General features: G+C 42.0%; 1 protein-coding gene across 1 annotated transcript in view; it reads right to left on the bottom strand.

Moving 5' to 3' along the window:
• Nucleotides 1-17,358, bottom strand: part of kirrel3b (kirre like nephrin family adhesion molecule 3b) — a 270,450-nt gene that overhangs the window by 102,886 nt on the left and 150,206 nt on the right. Inside the window, exon 2 of the mRNA XM_084065415.1 lies at nucleotides 13,059-13,208. Coding sequence (XP_083921541.1) covers nucleotides 13,059-13,208 — 150 coding nt within the window. The remainder of the gene's footprint in view (nucleotides 1-13,058; nucleotides 13,209-17,358) is intronic.

Here is a 17,358-nt window from a genome sequence, read left to right as displayed (position 1 = left end):
GTGAGATGGTTTTTTAAATATTCCCCTAACTGTGATCCGATTATGCAAGGAGAGTGTGTTGTGGAGTGCATTCCTCCGTCGGGACAAATAAGTGGGAAGAAGAATTTCTTTGATTAGTTTTCTGTCTGAACTTTGATTGAGAAGCTTTATTGGATCTTCCTCCTGGTTTCTGAAAGAGCCCGTCTCTGAAGCTATTTCCCTCTATTTCTAATTACTGAAGAAATGTGGATTGAAATAAGTAGGTCTCTTCATGTAAAACTCATGTTCATAAAGTGATGTTCAAAAATGTTCAGAATATCCGGCAAAATGATTGCCCCCCCCCGGCCCTTAGTAATTGGTCCGTGATTAACACATTGATTGCCAAGATCGCATATATGCGTTCTTTCAAATCCATCGCTTGATTGCCGCAATTCAAAAGATCGCATAGTATATGCGTTCTTTTAAATTTTCATTGTTTAATCTGTGATCGCGCTGTTCTGTGAATTTTTCATCATCAGTTTCACTTACTGTTTAGTTCACACTCACCCGGAGCCGGATTCATGACGCATATTCCGTTTCCGGTTCTCGGAAGGCCTTTTTTAGGCAATTTAGGCGAGAATAGGGAAAAACATGTTTTTTCACACGGTATTAAAAACTAACGGAGAGCTCCAGTTCTATTTTCTTTAGTCTGGATGACGAGCAGTCATCGTCGTTGTGTATCACATCGAACTGAAGCCCGATCGGCGATGTGCGAAAACGTCACATCCGGATATGACGTATGGACTGTTTGAGCCTGTTTGGGGGGGGTCGAGCGAGTGAGCGAGTGATCAAGGTGTCTATATGCTGCTCTCTGCTGGTCGATCTGTCGTATGTGTTTAAAACCGCAGCCAGACAAACTATTTGAATGACAAATTACAAAATAACAACAACAAAAAAACACGATGGCACAGCGGTGAGTACATTATGAATAAACTCTGGCAGTCAATGTGTTAAAGGAACTGATAGGATAGACTTTAATTCTTTAAAGATCCCTCTGACTCAATCATGTGGTTTTAGTAAAACAGAACTTGTGAGAACGGATGAGACGGCTGCACTTCTGCACCTGCCACCATCCAAAAAGTCTATGTGCCAACCCCGTTACTGGATATCTGCCAGTGGGGTAAAGGATTGATTTCCCCAGCTTTGGCCCAGAAAGCCATGACTGAGTTTAGATAATTATGTCAAGATGTTCCTCTTGTTAGACTGACTTGCAGTCAGGCTCACCTCCAGCAAGATTACACTATACTATACAGTATAAGTTACAAATGATGTTGAAAAAATAAAATAAATGATAACACAAATACCTACAGTACACATGATAGTGTAAAACCACAAGGCCTGCTACCTTTAACCACTTAAATCTTATTTTTTTTAAAGAAAACATTCACAGGGCCTGTTATCTTTAACTACTTTAGGAGTAGTTCACACAAAAAAATACTTATTTTCTATCAATTACACACGCCATGAAGCCTTGAATTCATGGAGATTTTTTTGTTTTTGTCACATTCCTAAGCCAATAATTCGATGACCGGGTGGCTGCTCAGTAGGAGTCTGTTTGAGTATGTTTGAATCTCCTGCCGGATAGACTCTGCCGGTCATCGACACCGCCAGAATTTGGATTCAAGGCTTCATGGGATGTGTAATTGATAGAAAAATAAGATTTATTTTGGGTGAACTACTCCTTTAACCCTATGTACTCATCAAATAGAGAAAATAGCTGATCTACAAGCTTGTAGAGCTGTCTTGTCTGCTATTTGCTTTATTCATTTTTTTCATATGCCAAGAATAGGCACGCTATGGTTTATGTGGTTAGTCATCAAGAGTTGTTCTCTTGTGCGCTATGATTGAAGCTTCCGTTAGGATATCAAATGATCCACATTATATTACTGGAAGCAAGGGCTATAATGCTGTGTGTGACACACACACACTTTAAAGCCAGTTAGAACGATGGACTTGGGTAGAAATTTGCTGAACCTTTAACCCATTCAATCCGGGGACGCGTCTCTGTCATTTTTAGATTGATTTGGCTATTCAAAAAAAGCAGATCTACACGCTCATAGCGTGGCACTCATAGATCTGCTCTTTTTAAAAAATCATCAAAATTTGTGCAAATCTTTGAATATATGTTTTTTTTAAAGCGAACATTTGTAACTCAAATATTTTCTTCTGGGGGTCCCTGGAACAAAAACATTTTACAAATGTTCTGTTAAAAGAAAGAAAAAAGATTAAAGATTTGCACACATGTTCACTATTTAAAACAAAATAGCCAAAGACATCTTAAAATGACAGAGATGCCCGGATTCGGCTTGAATGGGTTAAAGGGGCACCACTGAGACAATTTCAAATGTCAGGATCTGTGTAATTGTCATGTGGATTGTGGAGTACGTTATAGCATAGTACTTGAAAACCACTATGTTATAGTGTTATACGTGTTTGTTTGTTTTTTGTGCAAGTCCGTTAATCCGTTTCCCCTGCTCAACTTTCCACTGTTGGCTCTAGATGGAAAGAACACTTGGAAGAACTGTTTTTTTCACAGGCTATGTGATCCTCATTAATTAATCTTTAGGAGATAAAATCTGTCAAAGCAGCAAAGGTTATTAACTAGATTACAGTCAGAACAACGTGCACCCCTATCGATGAATGGAGCCTCAGCTGCCAGTTCCAGTGGGACTACTATACTCTTAGTATAGCACACATTAAAATGAGATTTAATGATTTGCCTCAGGGTTGGTTGACACCTTGAATGCTCAGGGAGGCAGCATTTTAACCACTTGAACCCTAGTGTCCCTATTCTGGGTTGAACATTCAGTGATCTACAAGCCCACAATGAGCCTGCAAATCTGCTATTTCCAGCAAAGAAATGGGTGTTATAGGTTAAAAAAAAAAAGAGGGAAAAAAGGAAGAAACTGCGTACTAAGTACAGAGCCAACTCAGGTCAGGTTTACTAATTATAGAGAGTTTAAGTGGTTAATCGAAAATAAAGGACTTGACTCAGTGGTTTTACGCTAGATGGCGCGGTTCGCTAATACATGAGTGACCATTTCATTGTCAGTCACACAACGTGATCGCAAGATCTTTTCCACCATTTACTTCCTTGTTATTCCATTTGGAAAAAAACGCCTGTATCTCGCCTCCCTGGATTTCCTCTGCATTTTTGACGAGACATGCTATATTCAACAGCCTATAATAAACGATGAAAAGCAGAGAGAAACCCTCTGTGTTTAGCAGACGATCGGGGGGTCGATCATATTGGAGATAAATATTCGGTGAAAGTTGAAAAGGTAAGGAAAACGAAAAATGGCTTAAAAAATGGCTTAGCAAACGGTTTGGCATTGTCCAGAATGCCAAACTGCATCAGTATTTTATAGCGGAGCGTACCGCCTAAATGTTTTAGCACCCAAAAGGAACATAATAGACCAGGCCGGGCCCTCTAATGGCTTCTAAGTCCTTCAGTTCATCTGCTGGCAAGAACCAGCGTGCACCAAAAGCCCAATTACTGACAGTTGCTTCATTGGATCTCATTCCCTTTAATAGAGCATGAAGTGAGCCTCATTTTCTCCTGGTGGGATGAGTTACAGCCGATTAAGCCACTATTGCATTTCATCTTCCCACACGTAGCCTTTAATCTAACTTTCTGTTCAGTGGGAGGACGAAAGACAAAAGAAACACTCAGTGTTAAAGCTAAGAGACACACACAGCAAGCAAATACAGAGCCTGATGCCGCTTTCTTTAGATAAGGCTGTTATACAGCAGTATCTTATACAGTGTTCATGTTGACAGCAAATCCTGATTGTCTTAGTCTTTTGAATAACACACCATTTAGTTTTAGTCCTATTTTAGTCATCTGAAATCGTTTAGGCTTAGTCTAGTCTTAGTTGACTAAATATCAAAATATTTTAGTCTTAGTCTTTGAGTCTTAGTCAATAAAATTAACACTGCACGCTACCTAAATGCCAGTTTTAATTTTGACATAAAATACTGATTTAGTCATAGTCTTTAGAATAACACAGCATTTTGTTTTAGTACTATTTTAGTCATCTGAAATTGTTGCCTTAGTCCACTAAAAATCAAAACATTAGTCTTTTAGTCTTAGTCAACACAATTAACACTGAAACAAGGAAGCAGGTAGGAATTCTACAGGGCAGATGACACATACACACATGACCCATGAGGAGGAGAATTCTTTACGTCAGAGTAGACATAAAAGGAAAGCATGTACTGTATGTCACATATAACGACGGGAAAAATGTCCGTAAAGGAGACGTGAAGGACACACTTGATGTATCCGGTGGAGGAGATCGACCTTGTGACCGTTCAGTTTCAGTCAGTGGTGGAAAAGGTACTCACATTTATTACTTATTAAGTAAAAGTATCAATACTGCAATATGAAAATACTCTGTTACAAGTAAAAGTCCGGAATTCAAAATGTACTCTGAAGTACAAAAGTATTGGCATCAAAATGTACTTAAAGTACCAAAAGTAAAAGCACTCATTATGCAGAATGTCCCATTTCAAGTTTTAAAATATATAAAAATCTTTTAAAAATAGCAGATCTACAAGCTCACAATGTGTCGCATTGCGACACATTGTGAGATTGTAGATCGGCTATTTTCAAATAGCTGAAATGTATATAGGGCTGAAGTGGTTAATGTATGTTTTGTAATATTAATCAAAATCTTGAAAGTAACTAAAGTTTTCAAATAATTGTAGAGGAGTAAAAGTACAATATTTGCCTCTGAGAAGTAGTGAAGTAGAAGTAAAAGTATTGGAAATTGGAGATCCTCAAGTAAAATACAAATACCTCACAATTTCACTTAAGTACAGTACTTAAGTAAATGCACTTAGGTACTTTCCACCACTGGTTTCAGTGCATGCATGCACATGTTTTCTCAACCTCTGGGCCACCTTGCGAGCTCCAGTGTTGCATGGATGGAAACTGAGAACCCTCACTCTTTTGTCTTTTACATCACCTGTCTTGATATAAAGTGTCATTTAGTCGGTGAGAGCCGTGCTGCCGTAAAAGTGGGTTGTAAATGTCAGACAGAGATCACAACTAAAAGCTCCTATTAATAATACGACCACAGGCTGAACAGGAGCTTTTTGCCGTTCCTTTCTCCTATAGAATACAGACCAAAATGGAGAGCATGACATCATGCCCACAAGGTCACCCGACGTAACTATTTCATTTCCATGCGTTTTTTTATTCCTATTGATGGGCTTCCAAGTATTGATGCAATTGAAAAGTGGCAAGGATAATGATCATTACACAGATCCATCGCTGAGACCTTGAGTTGACTCCTCTACAGCTCAATTTTCTTTGAATGTCGTAGCTTTACTTTAGTGTGTCTTGTTCCTAGCGAGGTGCAATGCCATGTAAATTACTGCTATTCACAAGCAGGCAATCTAGTCAATGACCTTATCTTAGCCCCCAGCCATTTAACTATAATTTAGCTCTAATGGAAAACAACTGTATTACTTATTAGTTGAAGTTTTGTCTCTGTAATCTGTCAAAAGTCGAAAGATGAATCACAGTCAGTGTCTCCATCAACTAAATGTTATCATTTTGTATCATGAGTGAAGCGCTTGAATAGAGGGTATAAGCGGTTAACTCATTGCCTGTCAGTTACGAGATTTCTCGTCAGATTCTGCTACGGTAGAGCCTGACAAGTTTGACGCGATTTTTCAGTGATTTTCCACCAGATGGCACTGTTTGGTACCCTATGAATGACCCCCCCCCCCCCCCCCCCCCGATTCTACGAGACTCCTGTGCGTGTAATGAGGCGAACGCCGCGAGGACGGCGATCACGGAAAATATTCCATGATTTTTCAAAGTTTAGTAAAAACACTCGAAAATCACTGGCAGTGGAGAGGCAAACGTGTGTTATTTCGTGGCAGTCAAATAGTTAATTAACAGCAAAGAAGACATTGCAAAATCCCATTTTTTTACATTATTAACCCCTCAGTCACGCCCCGCGTCAATTTGATGAAAAAGTGTATCGGCACACCGGGAGAGTGATTGCCACTGTGCTGTGACGTGTGCTTATAACTCCCCATTGATCTCAATGTATTTCAAAGATACAACGCGTTACCCAAAGCAAACAATGTAAAATAGGCCCATTAAGGAGTAATGAATCCATCAAGGCAGGAATGGATTCGTCTCTGAGCTGGATCAATGGCACGCCGCGAGTGCGTGTGCGTGTGCGTGTGCGTGTGTGTGTGTGTGTGTGTGTGTGTGTGTGTCTGTGTGTCTGTGTGTGTGTGCGTGTGCGTGTGCTTGTGTGTGTGTGTGTGTGTGTGTGCATGCATGCATGGCGGTGTGCAGGGCTTTGTGATTTATAGCGTTCACCTACAACATGTGTCTCACACTGTCACCGCCAGGGGAGGAAAATAGGTTATAGCCGTTGCCCGGGGAACGGGTGACCAATGTTCAATTTGTTGTCAGGAGACAAGGCAGAGGGTGTTGGGGTGGGCTGGGGGGTGGGGGGGGGGGCATGCTTGCTTGCCATGCATGATGCAGGCACCGTTAGTTGACAGGTAAGGTGCATATTGTCGCTGTCGGGCAGAAAACTCCTATCTCCATATTCTTTTGTGTTTTTAAAGGAGTAGTTCACCAAAAAATTACTTATTTTCTATCAATTACACACCCCATGAAGCCTTGAATTCATGGAGATTTTTTTTGTTTTTGTCGCATTCCTGAGCCAATAATTTGATTTACCAGCGGAAAGTTGCTAATATATCCGGTAGGAGACTCAAATGAGACTCTTTGAGTCTCTAAACCAGAGAGACCCTGGGTCATCAACCCCAAAAAGTATTTTTTTGGGTGAACTATTCCTTAAACGCCCTACTTGATCACACTACATAAACGTGGCAAAAGTAGAGCTTGTAGATCTGCTACTTTTGCTACTTTTGAATTTGAAGGCCCCCCTCCACTCTCTAAACTGCCGAGCGAGCGGGTTCTATCTTTACGGTCCCCGTCATCATCACGCATACAGCAGATATTATCCCAATACATATTCATGCCATTCATGGGTGTGTGTCCGTGTTCATTAATGAGAATAGAAATGCATGACAGAAAAGTGAGAAAGAGCAGGAAAGTCAGGGACAGATAGGAATCATTGGCTTTTGTGTTTGCGATTCCTCGGAGTGAATGGCCCCCTCGGTTTAATCACTGCTGCTGCTGAATGGGAGACATGGGGTCCCGGGCGGGGCGGCGGCGCTATTGCAGACACACGCTCCTCTCTCTGTGAATTGCAGAGTAGCCCTTAGACTCCCCAACACTCGACGCAATAATTGGCACGTCACAATTTGGTTCCCTTCTTTTTGTATGTCTACACAGCTGCTGCCTTTCCTCGTTTCATTGAACTTGAGGCAAGTATGTGTGTGGCGGCGGCCTCGTTTTATTTCTGGCCACGCTGTTTGTATACATAAGCATGCGGGTGACAGAAAGGACAGGTGTGTGTGAAGCATTTTATTTTCAAAAACAAATCTGTCATCTGTCTCGATAGAAGGCACTCAAGTTGCCTTTGCTGCTCCCGTTCAGTAGTGCTCCTTTTTAGCGACCTATTATTTCCGGACAGGCGACTAAATTCCACTCATGAAGAAAGTCTTTTTTTTCTCCTTGCTTTTACTCACAGGACCGGAGGAAAAAAAAGAGATACATTTATATTCAGGTCGACTCTCTTGCATTCCAGTGCTGTGCTTTGATCCTTATAAAGTGCCAAGAACGGCGGTGAAGACGGGCTGAGGGACAGGATCACTGCATTCTGCTCATGACCCTTAAACTATTCATTGATGTATTGGTCGTTGAGCCCCTACCACTCCTTACTCTTAACACTCCTGTGCCCTCCTTGGCTCTCTTAGTCCCCCCCCCGCCACACAAACACACGCACACACACACACACACACACACACCATCTTTTCTTTCCTGTCTTCGGCATTGTTTAAAATAAGGTTTAGTCGTTGATTAATTTGTTTACTTGAAGGAATCTGGTCAGAATGTAGTATAAAGTCATATTGTCCATGTCTGCAGGAGTAAAATTGTGCCGTTCTCACACTCTTTCTCTCTGTGTCCCATCTCTTTCTCTATTTACCTCTCCTCCCCCCTTTCTAATATCATATCATTGTCATAAGTCCTCCCCATCTCTCTCTCTCTCTCCCTCTTTCGACTCCAAATAAGAGTACCCCAGGCCATTGTTTACTGCGAGCTCTCACCCTCCCGAGAGTCCGATAAGAACCTGGACGGGGGAAATGGAATGACTTTATTATTGGGGCCACGGTCAGCCGCATGGGGTTTAATTACCGACGACTATCAGTGACACAGCAGGCTCGCTGAAGGTCAAAGAGCAGGGGACACCTCGATCTCCAGCGCAATACATATTTAATCGTTTGCCGATCATAAGAGGCTTTCTAGTTTAAAAAAAGGGGGGACCCTGGTTGGATACCACGTGGCTGTGTGCCTTGAATGGCAATGAGTCTGGGACACAAGATCAGATAGGGGCTGCAATAGAAACCAGGGACACAGGGTGTCGCATATCAAATCGCACAGGTTTTCAGTTTTGGGTCGGTAAACAATGACCATTTCAACAAGCTGGCATCATGGGACTCGCTAGATCGCTATTATTAGGTAGGGCAGCCCTTAAGAGGGTTGTAAATATTTATTTGGAGGAGTGCTGCATTGCATTGGCGTTCATTAAGTTCATGAATATTCATGTGGTCTCTAATGGTGGAACTCATAAATACCAATGCGCTGGTCCGTTTTACTCTAAATTAAACAGCTGTATTTAGGCAATTATACAAAAGGCTGACTATAATTAGAGGAGGTGAGTTAATCTTCAAAAAGCCATTTACCAGCTACTTGAAACGTGACCAGTGGCTCTATTGATTTCACATCTCATTTGGGTTTATGCACTTCTATGACACAAAGTGTTATTACATTAGGCTTACTGTAGCCGTACTGTAACTCCAGGGGGGAGAGCAATGTGGCCTTGTTTGTCTCTTCAGATTGTGTGATCTAATGTTATTCTCTCAATGCAGCACTTATTTGTGGCGATGAGCTGACTTTGATTAAAAGCGCTGCAACCCTAAGGCTTTAGATCACTATTGAATATTTGTCAGTGTGTATTTCCTCATCCAAGGCCAAGTGACAAACTTTTCAAAGTACAAACAATGTGAAGGTTCATGCACAAAAAGGTCCCTAAAGGGGGATGAAACCTTATGTTGATTTTGCATTTTATTTTCCAGTTCAGGATTAAAAACTACAGCAGGGTAAAATCATGGCAGGCTGCATAAAACCGACCTTAACCATAACCCAGGTTTAATATTATTATATATAGATTATGAATTGACAAGGCAAACTGATTATATATATTATATTATGAGTTCTTGTATCAGCCACTCTACCCCCGGTTACACAAATACAACAACTTTGACAGTTTCAAAGACAGACATAACCTACAGACATAACCAGCCGTGCCAGCAAATTCATGCTGAGCTGGTCACCATACCAGCTCAGCATGACTTTGCTGGCACGGCTGGTCTGTGGATGCATTGCGGAGTATCTCAAATGTAATGTTTGGCAACATTGCATTCAAGATGATTGCCTCAAAGATTGTCCAACTGTAAAAGATATCAACAACTAGACATTATATCCAAAAGAGTCAAACTCATATGAATGATGAGAATAATATTGAACTCTAATAGACGAAGTTGGACGACCTTTACACACAAAAGGTCCTTTCATTTTAGGTCAAGGTCAAGATGGAGGTCATGATCGAGGATGGTTAGGAGAATTCATTATATTCCAATTTAGAAAAAAGATGACAAAAAGGCAATAAATAAACTATATGTTAATAATTGTTTGAGTGATGATCAGGTTACAATTGACAATTACATATTGTTGCTGTCGCACAGAAACGTATCTAATATTTCAACTTTTCTGTTTTCATAAAAGTAGAGTTCTACTTCACCATACTAGAGTGTCGCTCAATTGTAGTGAAAATAGCAGATCTACAAGCTCACAACGCCTCGCAATGTCGTCTGGCGCTGTGTGAAGTAGCTGCCTGTTCCAGCAGCTCCGTCTTTTAGCATGTTTTTAGAGTGTTTTTAGCGTGTGTTTACTGTTTACTGTCTAATTTTAGCTTTGGTGTTAGTAGTATAGTTTTAGTCGTGTCATTTGTGTTGTTTGTTTGTTTGTGGACACCATTCACACATAATGACCAAATGAAGGGCTGCAGTCAGTCGCAGAGAGGAGGATTAGGGACAAACGGGGTGCCGTGATTTTCAGTGATTTTTTCCCCCCCTAAAACATAATCATCAGGTATTATGGTTATACTAGGATTAAGATTTCTTTCAAAAAAGTATACAGAAATTGTTAAAATTATGATTTTATGTGGACACGCCTCCAGTTCATTAAGTATACCTGGTTCTCACCTTAGCACCTCCTCCACCACCTTAGCACCACCCACCTGTCCTTGTCCCTCCTCCTCCTCATGCCCACACCTGTTGTGTTATGATAATGAGGGGGAGGGTATATTTTTACTATGTCACTAAAGGGCTGTTTTCTTCGTTTGACCCTCAAGGTTTCAGCCTCCAGGTAGAAACTCAAAATAGTCAGAGAAGACATAAAACACCATAAAAACACCACCAGGGCGCTTAATGAAGTTCTATCAACCTCATAGACTTATATATGTATATGTATATCTCATCTCATCTCCTCTCAATGCAAGGCATTGTGAGCTAAATATAGTGATACAAAAGTAACGTTTTGGACATACAAGGTTTCCACCCGACAGCAACGATATTCTGAGTACTATTATTAAGAGGCAGATTTCTTTCTCTGGGTCTGGACCGGATAAATACTCTATCTGAAGCTGAAATGACTCTATAGCAGAGCTGGACACTGGCCTTTTCACAGGCGCCTAATGGAAAGTCATAGGGCCAGATGGTCTCATAACAGGATTTTACAAACACTTCTGGATTGAGATTACAGAACTGATTTATCATGCTTTTAAAAAGTAAATATCACAAGCTCACAACGCGCCGCGATGCGTTGTAGATCGGCTATTTTCAAATAGCCTATGTATAAAATAGGGCTATAATAATTTATATCTGCAAAGTAGTAACTAAAGTTTTCAAATTATTGTAGTGGAGTAAAAGTACAATATTTACCTCTGAGATGTAGTGGAGTAGAGGTAAAAGTACTGACATTTTAAAATACCTCACAATTGTACTTAATTACAGTAATAGAGTAAATGTACTTAGTTACTTTACAACACTGCTTCTGCATCCGTTGTCCATGCTCCTGTGACGCACCGGACTAGCCGTATTAGGCGGAGGTGTGCCGGTAGACACCCTCTGTTCTCAAGCAATTACCCTCAATTTGTCACCACACAATCTGTTTTATTGTATAACGTCAGGGGTATTTACCATGAATGGAATGAGGTCAAAGCTGACTGGAACGACAATAATTTAACATTTGCATGTGATGAAATGAATTCTCATCTCAAGGACACTTTTTATACTTTAAAGATTTTAAAGATCTTCTTCACACCATTGTTGATTGAATTGTATCCTTCATTTTGTACCTATTCCCCCGTTTCTTTCTGTTTAATCTCCCAACCTTTGCAGGCTGTGACCCCCCAAATGAATCATATTTGAACTGTGGACCCCCCCCCCCAACCTGAGAAGCACTTGGAATTGTAGGAGTTGAGGCATTACATTTAGTTTGACTCGGTTCCACAGATAAATATTGTGAAAATAGCCGATCTACAAGCCTTGTGGGCCTGTAGATCATCTAGTTTCACAATGTTTACCTCTTTCTTATATTATTTGACAATTTGGCCAATGTTTGACAATTTGTACATAGATTGTTGACTACTTTTAGTGCAGTAATGGTGTATTATTTATTTTTAGGTATTAAGAGTCCTTAAACTGTCACTTTACCCCCCCCCCCTCCCCCCTCATGTGGGGATCCCCCTGCGGGTTCCGACCAAGCCCCGAGTACCCAGTGTTTGCATTGAAGCGCATTGGACATGCTGGCCATTCATAGGTACTGCAGCTTAAAACGGCTGGGGCCACTGTACATGAACGAGCGAAAACAGTTTCGACCAATGGGCCCGGCTCATGAGCTTGCGCACAAGCTTGCGCAGCCCTGTGCGCACAGGGCTGCGCACCGCAAAAAGTGTCACAGTGGCCCCAAATAGGCTACGCTCATCACATTTTCTATTATTTTCAACTCTATGGTTCCGACCCACAGGTTGAGAACCACTGCTTCATACAATAAGAAATAATATGACATAGAAAGGGGAAGGAGAAAGAGAGAGAGAGGGGCGGGTGGCAGGCAGAGGGGGGCATGGGGGTAAAGCCTGATTCATACTTTGTCGAACAGCCGACCTATAGACGAATCCCGCTCCCAGGGACGTGCACAGATAGACTCTAGGTGGAGCTAGAGCACCTGCCCTTTGCCCTCTTGACCAGAAGTGCCCTTTTGGAAAAAAAAATATATTTTTTTCCCAGTTTACAGCAAGGGTCTTCAACAGGGGGTCCGGGACCCCTAGGGGGTCCTCAGAGTTACTACAGGGGGTCCGCCAAATCTTTATGTGATATGATTTTTCTTTTCACCATAACCACTCGAAACCTAGCATCCCTTTTCTGAGGAGAACTTTAGCCAAAAATAGCAGATCTACAATCCCACAACGCCTCGCGCTGCGAGGCGTTGTGGGCTTGTAGATCGGCTATTTTTGGCAAAGAGGTATAGGTGTAGAGGGAAAAAAGAGCAGACAAAGTAAACAAAAAAAAGGATAATTTACTTGAGCACCTGCCCCTCAAAATGTCTGTGCACGCCACTGCCCGCTCCCCTGGCGCAATCATAACTGCGGTGTCAGAATGCACACCGCGCAGCAGGAGTCTAACACCGCAGCTACAGGCGTTCGCTCTGTGGATTCGTCTATATATAAGATCACACGCAGCTTATAGGTCGGCTATTCTAGGCCAGTCTTGGGCGCGCATGAATCAGGCCTTGATGCGCATCACTTCTTCTTTACCTGACAGATCCCTGCCGACCCCCAGCGCCAGACCGTCCTTGATCCACAGCACAACGCCGTGGTAGTCGGGGATGGAGCAGGGCAACGTCACCGGCTGGCCCGCCACCACCACCAGGTCCTGGGGCTGCTGGGAGAACACGGCCACTGCCCCTGGAGGATGGAAAAAAGAAGGGTGTATAAGTCACGCGCGAACGTCGGGATCATGTGACTACAGGTCATGTGACTACAGATAACATTGATTGCAAAAATTCAAAGAGCGGAAGAGAAAGATACAGTTCGATTGAGGACAGTGGTGGAAAAAGTACTCACAAGTTTTACTTAGTAGTAAGTAAAAGTGTCAATACTGCAATGTAGAAATACTCTGTTACAAGGAAAGGTCTGGTAATCAAAATTTACTTGAGTAAAAGCGTTAGAAGTTTCAGAAGTTATCATGTCTAAAATGTATAAAACATCTTTTGAAAATAGCAGATCTACAAGCTCACAACGCGTCGCGATGCGACACGTTGTGAGCTTGTAGATCCGCTATTCTCAATATACCAAAGTTTAAATAGGGCTGAAGTGGTTAATGTACTGTATGTTTTGTAATAATAATCAAAATCTACAAAGTACACTAGTAACTAAAGTTTTCAAATAAATGTAGTGGAGTAAAAGCACAATATTTGTCTCTGAGATGTAGTGGAGTAGGAGTAAAAGTACTGAAAATTGGAAATACTCAAGTAAAGTAAAAAATACCTCAACATTGCACAAAAGTACAATACTTGAGTAAATGTACTTTATTACTTTACACCACTGATTGAGGAGTAGAAGTGCTCAAACTTGAAGGAGAAGCAACATCATCCATCCATAAAGCCCCTTACACACCGGGGGCCATTTTTTCATGCGAATAATACGTTTTTAAAAAAAAACCTTATAAAGTCAATGCAAGCTTACATGGAGCGAAAAAGCGAAGCGAAAAAGCGTATTTTAATTATTCGGAACGAGTCCGAATTTTGCGTATATTCGCATATTGGCCGGTGTGTAATGACCTTTACACCGTTTCTGCCAAATTCAGTCAAACGAGTGGTCCTGTCAAACAAACGTCACAGTCGACCTAAGAGAGGCACTGGACTGAAACACCACGGCTGAGATGCAGACACAAAGGACATCTTAGTTCATTGATGACTTCACCATACAAGATAGACTCCTCCTCCCTCCCATATACACGCCATTTAGCAGCTAACACTTTCATGTCTGCCAACGCTGTGCTCCTTGCACACATCTGACTGGGTGTCACACCCATGTACTCAGATGGTTGCTGTTATTTGCCTGCCTCTCCGCCCGCCACGCAGGGCTGAGACGGAGAAAAAGGTGACGTGTGACGAATTGCCTTAAGGGGAAGGTGGTGTGGGGGGGGGGGGGCATTACTGTGTAGGTGTGAGTGGAGAAAATAAAGTGATAGTGACGTGCGATGAGAAACAGCGGCATATGTAGTACATCAGGCTCTGGAGCCATACTGAAACCTTCATCACGTATTCACAGACGTGCGCACATTACACGCATGATCGCACGCGCTAAAACGTGCGAACGCGCGCACGCACAGACGCACACACACACACACACACACACACACACACACACACACACACACACACACACACACACACACACACACACACACACACACACACACACACACACACACACACACACAAACGCACACTCTGTTCTGTTCTGTTCTGCTCCTCCTCCCTTCTGTCTTGTTTTCTTCATGTCAGTTTCCAGCTTTCAAGTTGAACTACTTGGAAAATGTAGACTATCTTGTTGTTGTAAAACTCAATATTGTTCAACAATACACCCACACACACACGCACAGTCATGGTCATGGTCAGACATACAGTACACCTCCACAGACTCACAGACGCACAGGGACATGTATACTTTATACGCGCAAACATATATTCACATTGACAGGCTCTGTGATTGTGTATGCAATGCATAAACATGCATGCACAGACACACACATAGACACGCATTAGTAGATAAACCCGTAGGAAACCAAAAACAAAAGGTGGAAGAGCGTGGAAAATGATTCTTCTACAATGTGAGCGGCACAAACAACCATACCAAAAAAATAACAACGCTCTTCTTTTATTTGAATACTTGCTATGCATTTCACTCTGCCAATTGACCCGATAAAAGCTATGTTTGGGAAACACTGGATTATAGTAACAGTTACTGTATAGACCATGGTGACAGTACACATGGTAAATTATGCTTTTGACACTGCATATCTCTCGCGGGAAAATGAGCTCGATCATACCAGTCATCTACTGTGTCATTCCTCTTGTGATTTGTTTCCTATACAAGAGAAATTACTCATTCAATTACGGTACATACAGAGAAATGTATTGTCTTTGTTGTGCAAATGAAAACCAAGGGAATAACAACCAATGTAATATGGTTGATATATACCATTAGCGCCCGCATAAAAGCAATTTCTTTCAGCTCAGGACTGGGCTGTGTGATGGATGGCAACAGTAGTTAAGGAGGTAAGCAAAAGGTTTTTTTTAAATATTGATTAATGCGCATGCACAGGTGCGTACGCACACACACGCACACACATGCACACGCACACACACACACACACACACACACACACACACACACACACACACACACACACACACACACACACACACACACACAGGTGCACTATGCTCACACAAACATAATACACTCTGCCTCATTTGAACATACCTCACTTAGTAAACCAAAGCTATAGGGGAAAAGAAAAAATACTGTGCAGTGTATCTCAAAGCATATATTGAGCTATATTGAGCTATTCATCTTCTAGCAGACTTGACAGCTGGCTGGTTGACTTTCCCTGAGTAACATTTCCCTATTGTCAGCCCTTAATAAATTACTGTTGGTCTGTGCATGTTTGTGCGGGTGGATTTATGCATCTGTGTGTGCAAAGGTGGACCGTAGGAGAAAATAGCTATAGCCAAGATGTCAGCCGTGTCTCACCATATGTTCCAGACACTATTACCTGGACATCCTTGTTCAGCACTATGTTCCCACACAAGGGGATTTATCTGCGAATGTACACATCAAAGCAGTCGGCATGCAGACGAAGCACACCAGCATGTAGGCGCTCTTGGATGTATTTTCTTGGCATATTTCAGCGGGGGAGAAAGAATCAAACAAACAAAACAAGAATTGCCACATAATTCCTTCTACTACTCTGCTCTTGAAACACATCAAACAGCTCAGCCTGTGCTGTAATTGACTTATCCTTGAAGATGTCAACGGTATCTTAATATCCTACCTTCTCCACTCCCCGGCTGGCTCCACGCCATGTCTACAGCCTGTCCGTCGCTAAAGAAAATGAACACGAATGAGTTTCCCAGAAACCTGTCATGCGTGGTCGATCTGCTTTTCTACTCAAGGCGTTGGAAATACATCTTGATCGCTGATAATGTCTCTAATGAACGTATGCATTAACTATGTCTTTAGTGTCTGCTTGGTTCTTTTTTTATGCTAAAATAGAGGGTTATAAGGTTATTGATCAATGCCCCTACAGTATGTATAAAGTAAATGCCCTCATGTCTTACTAGGTGCTCCAACTAACACAATTGTCTGTGTGTGCACAATTCTGAAGCCGGCAAAGGATCACGTCCTTATTGCTCGAGATGTGTTGTGAGCTTGTTGTTTTGGTATTTTCTATGAATTTTGACAAATCTTTTAAAATGGGGACCTGCAGCCACATACAGTACATATCAATTTGGGAGTCCTTGACATGAACATTTTGGAGAAGCACTGGTCTACACCCTCCCCAGGAGGTGACAGGGGCCACTGTACGCATGAGGAAATGGCAATGAGTATATTGTGGAGAACATTGTGACATGTAATGGCAAGAGACATGTACGTGGGTGCTTGCAAGACAGACAAACGCGCGCACGCACACACATCTTTCAACCTTTGTGTGCATCAGCTACATAATCAACTGGCTCGTCCAGCCATTTGAATATTATGATCAGAGCCAGAGTGGACCGTCTTGGTGAAGTGCGCCAAAACGTTTCTCCCAAGTCAGCGACCCAGAGAGCAGGGGAACAAAAGTAAGTGGTTTGAAAATAAACAAGCACCATCTGGCACCGGAAAAAAGCCCAGAGTGGCCTCATTCATGTAAAAGCCTGGCCCTGAGTAGTCAGGCCATGTATGAAACCTCATTTCAAAATGACACTAAGCGTCTGAATGGAGCTCACCTCCCCCAAAATGATTGGTAGTCAGATGTGAATAAGGAGGGATGATGCAAGATAGC

This window comes from Gymnoscopelus microlampas, assembly GCF_963454915.1.
Source record: "Gymnoscopelus microlampas genome assembly, chromosome: 8".
Taxonomy (NCBI): domain Eukaryota; kingdom Metazoa; phylum Chordata; class Actinopteri; order Myctophiformes; family Myctophidae; genus Gymnoscopelus; species Gymnoscopelus microlampas.
This window is presented reverse-complemented; position numbering and strand designations above follow the sequence as displayed.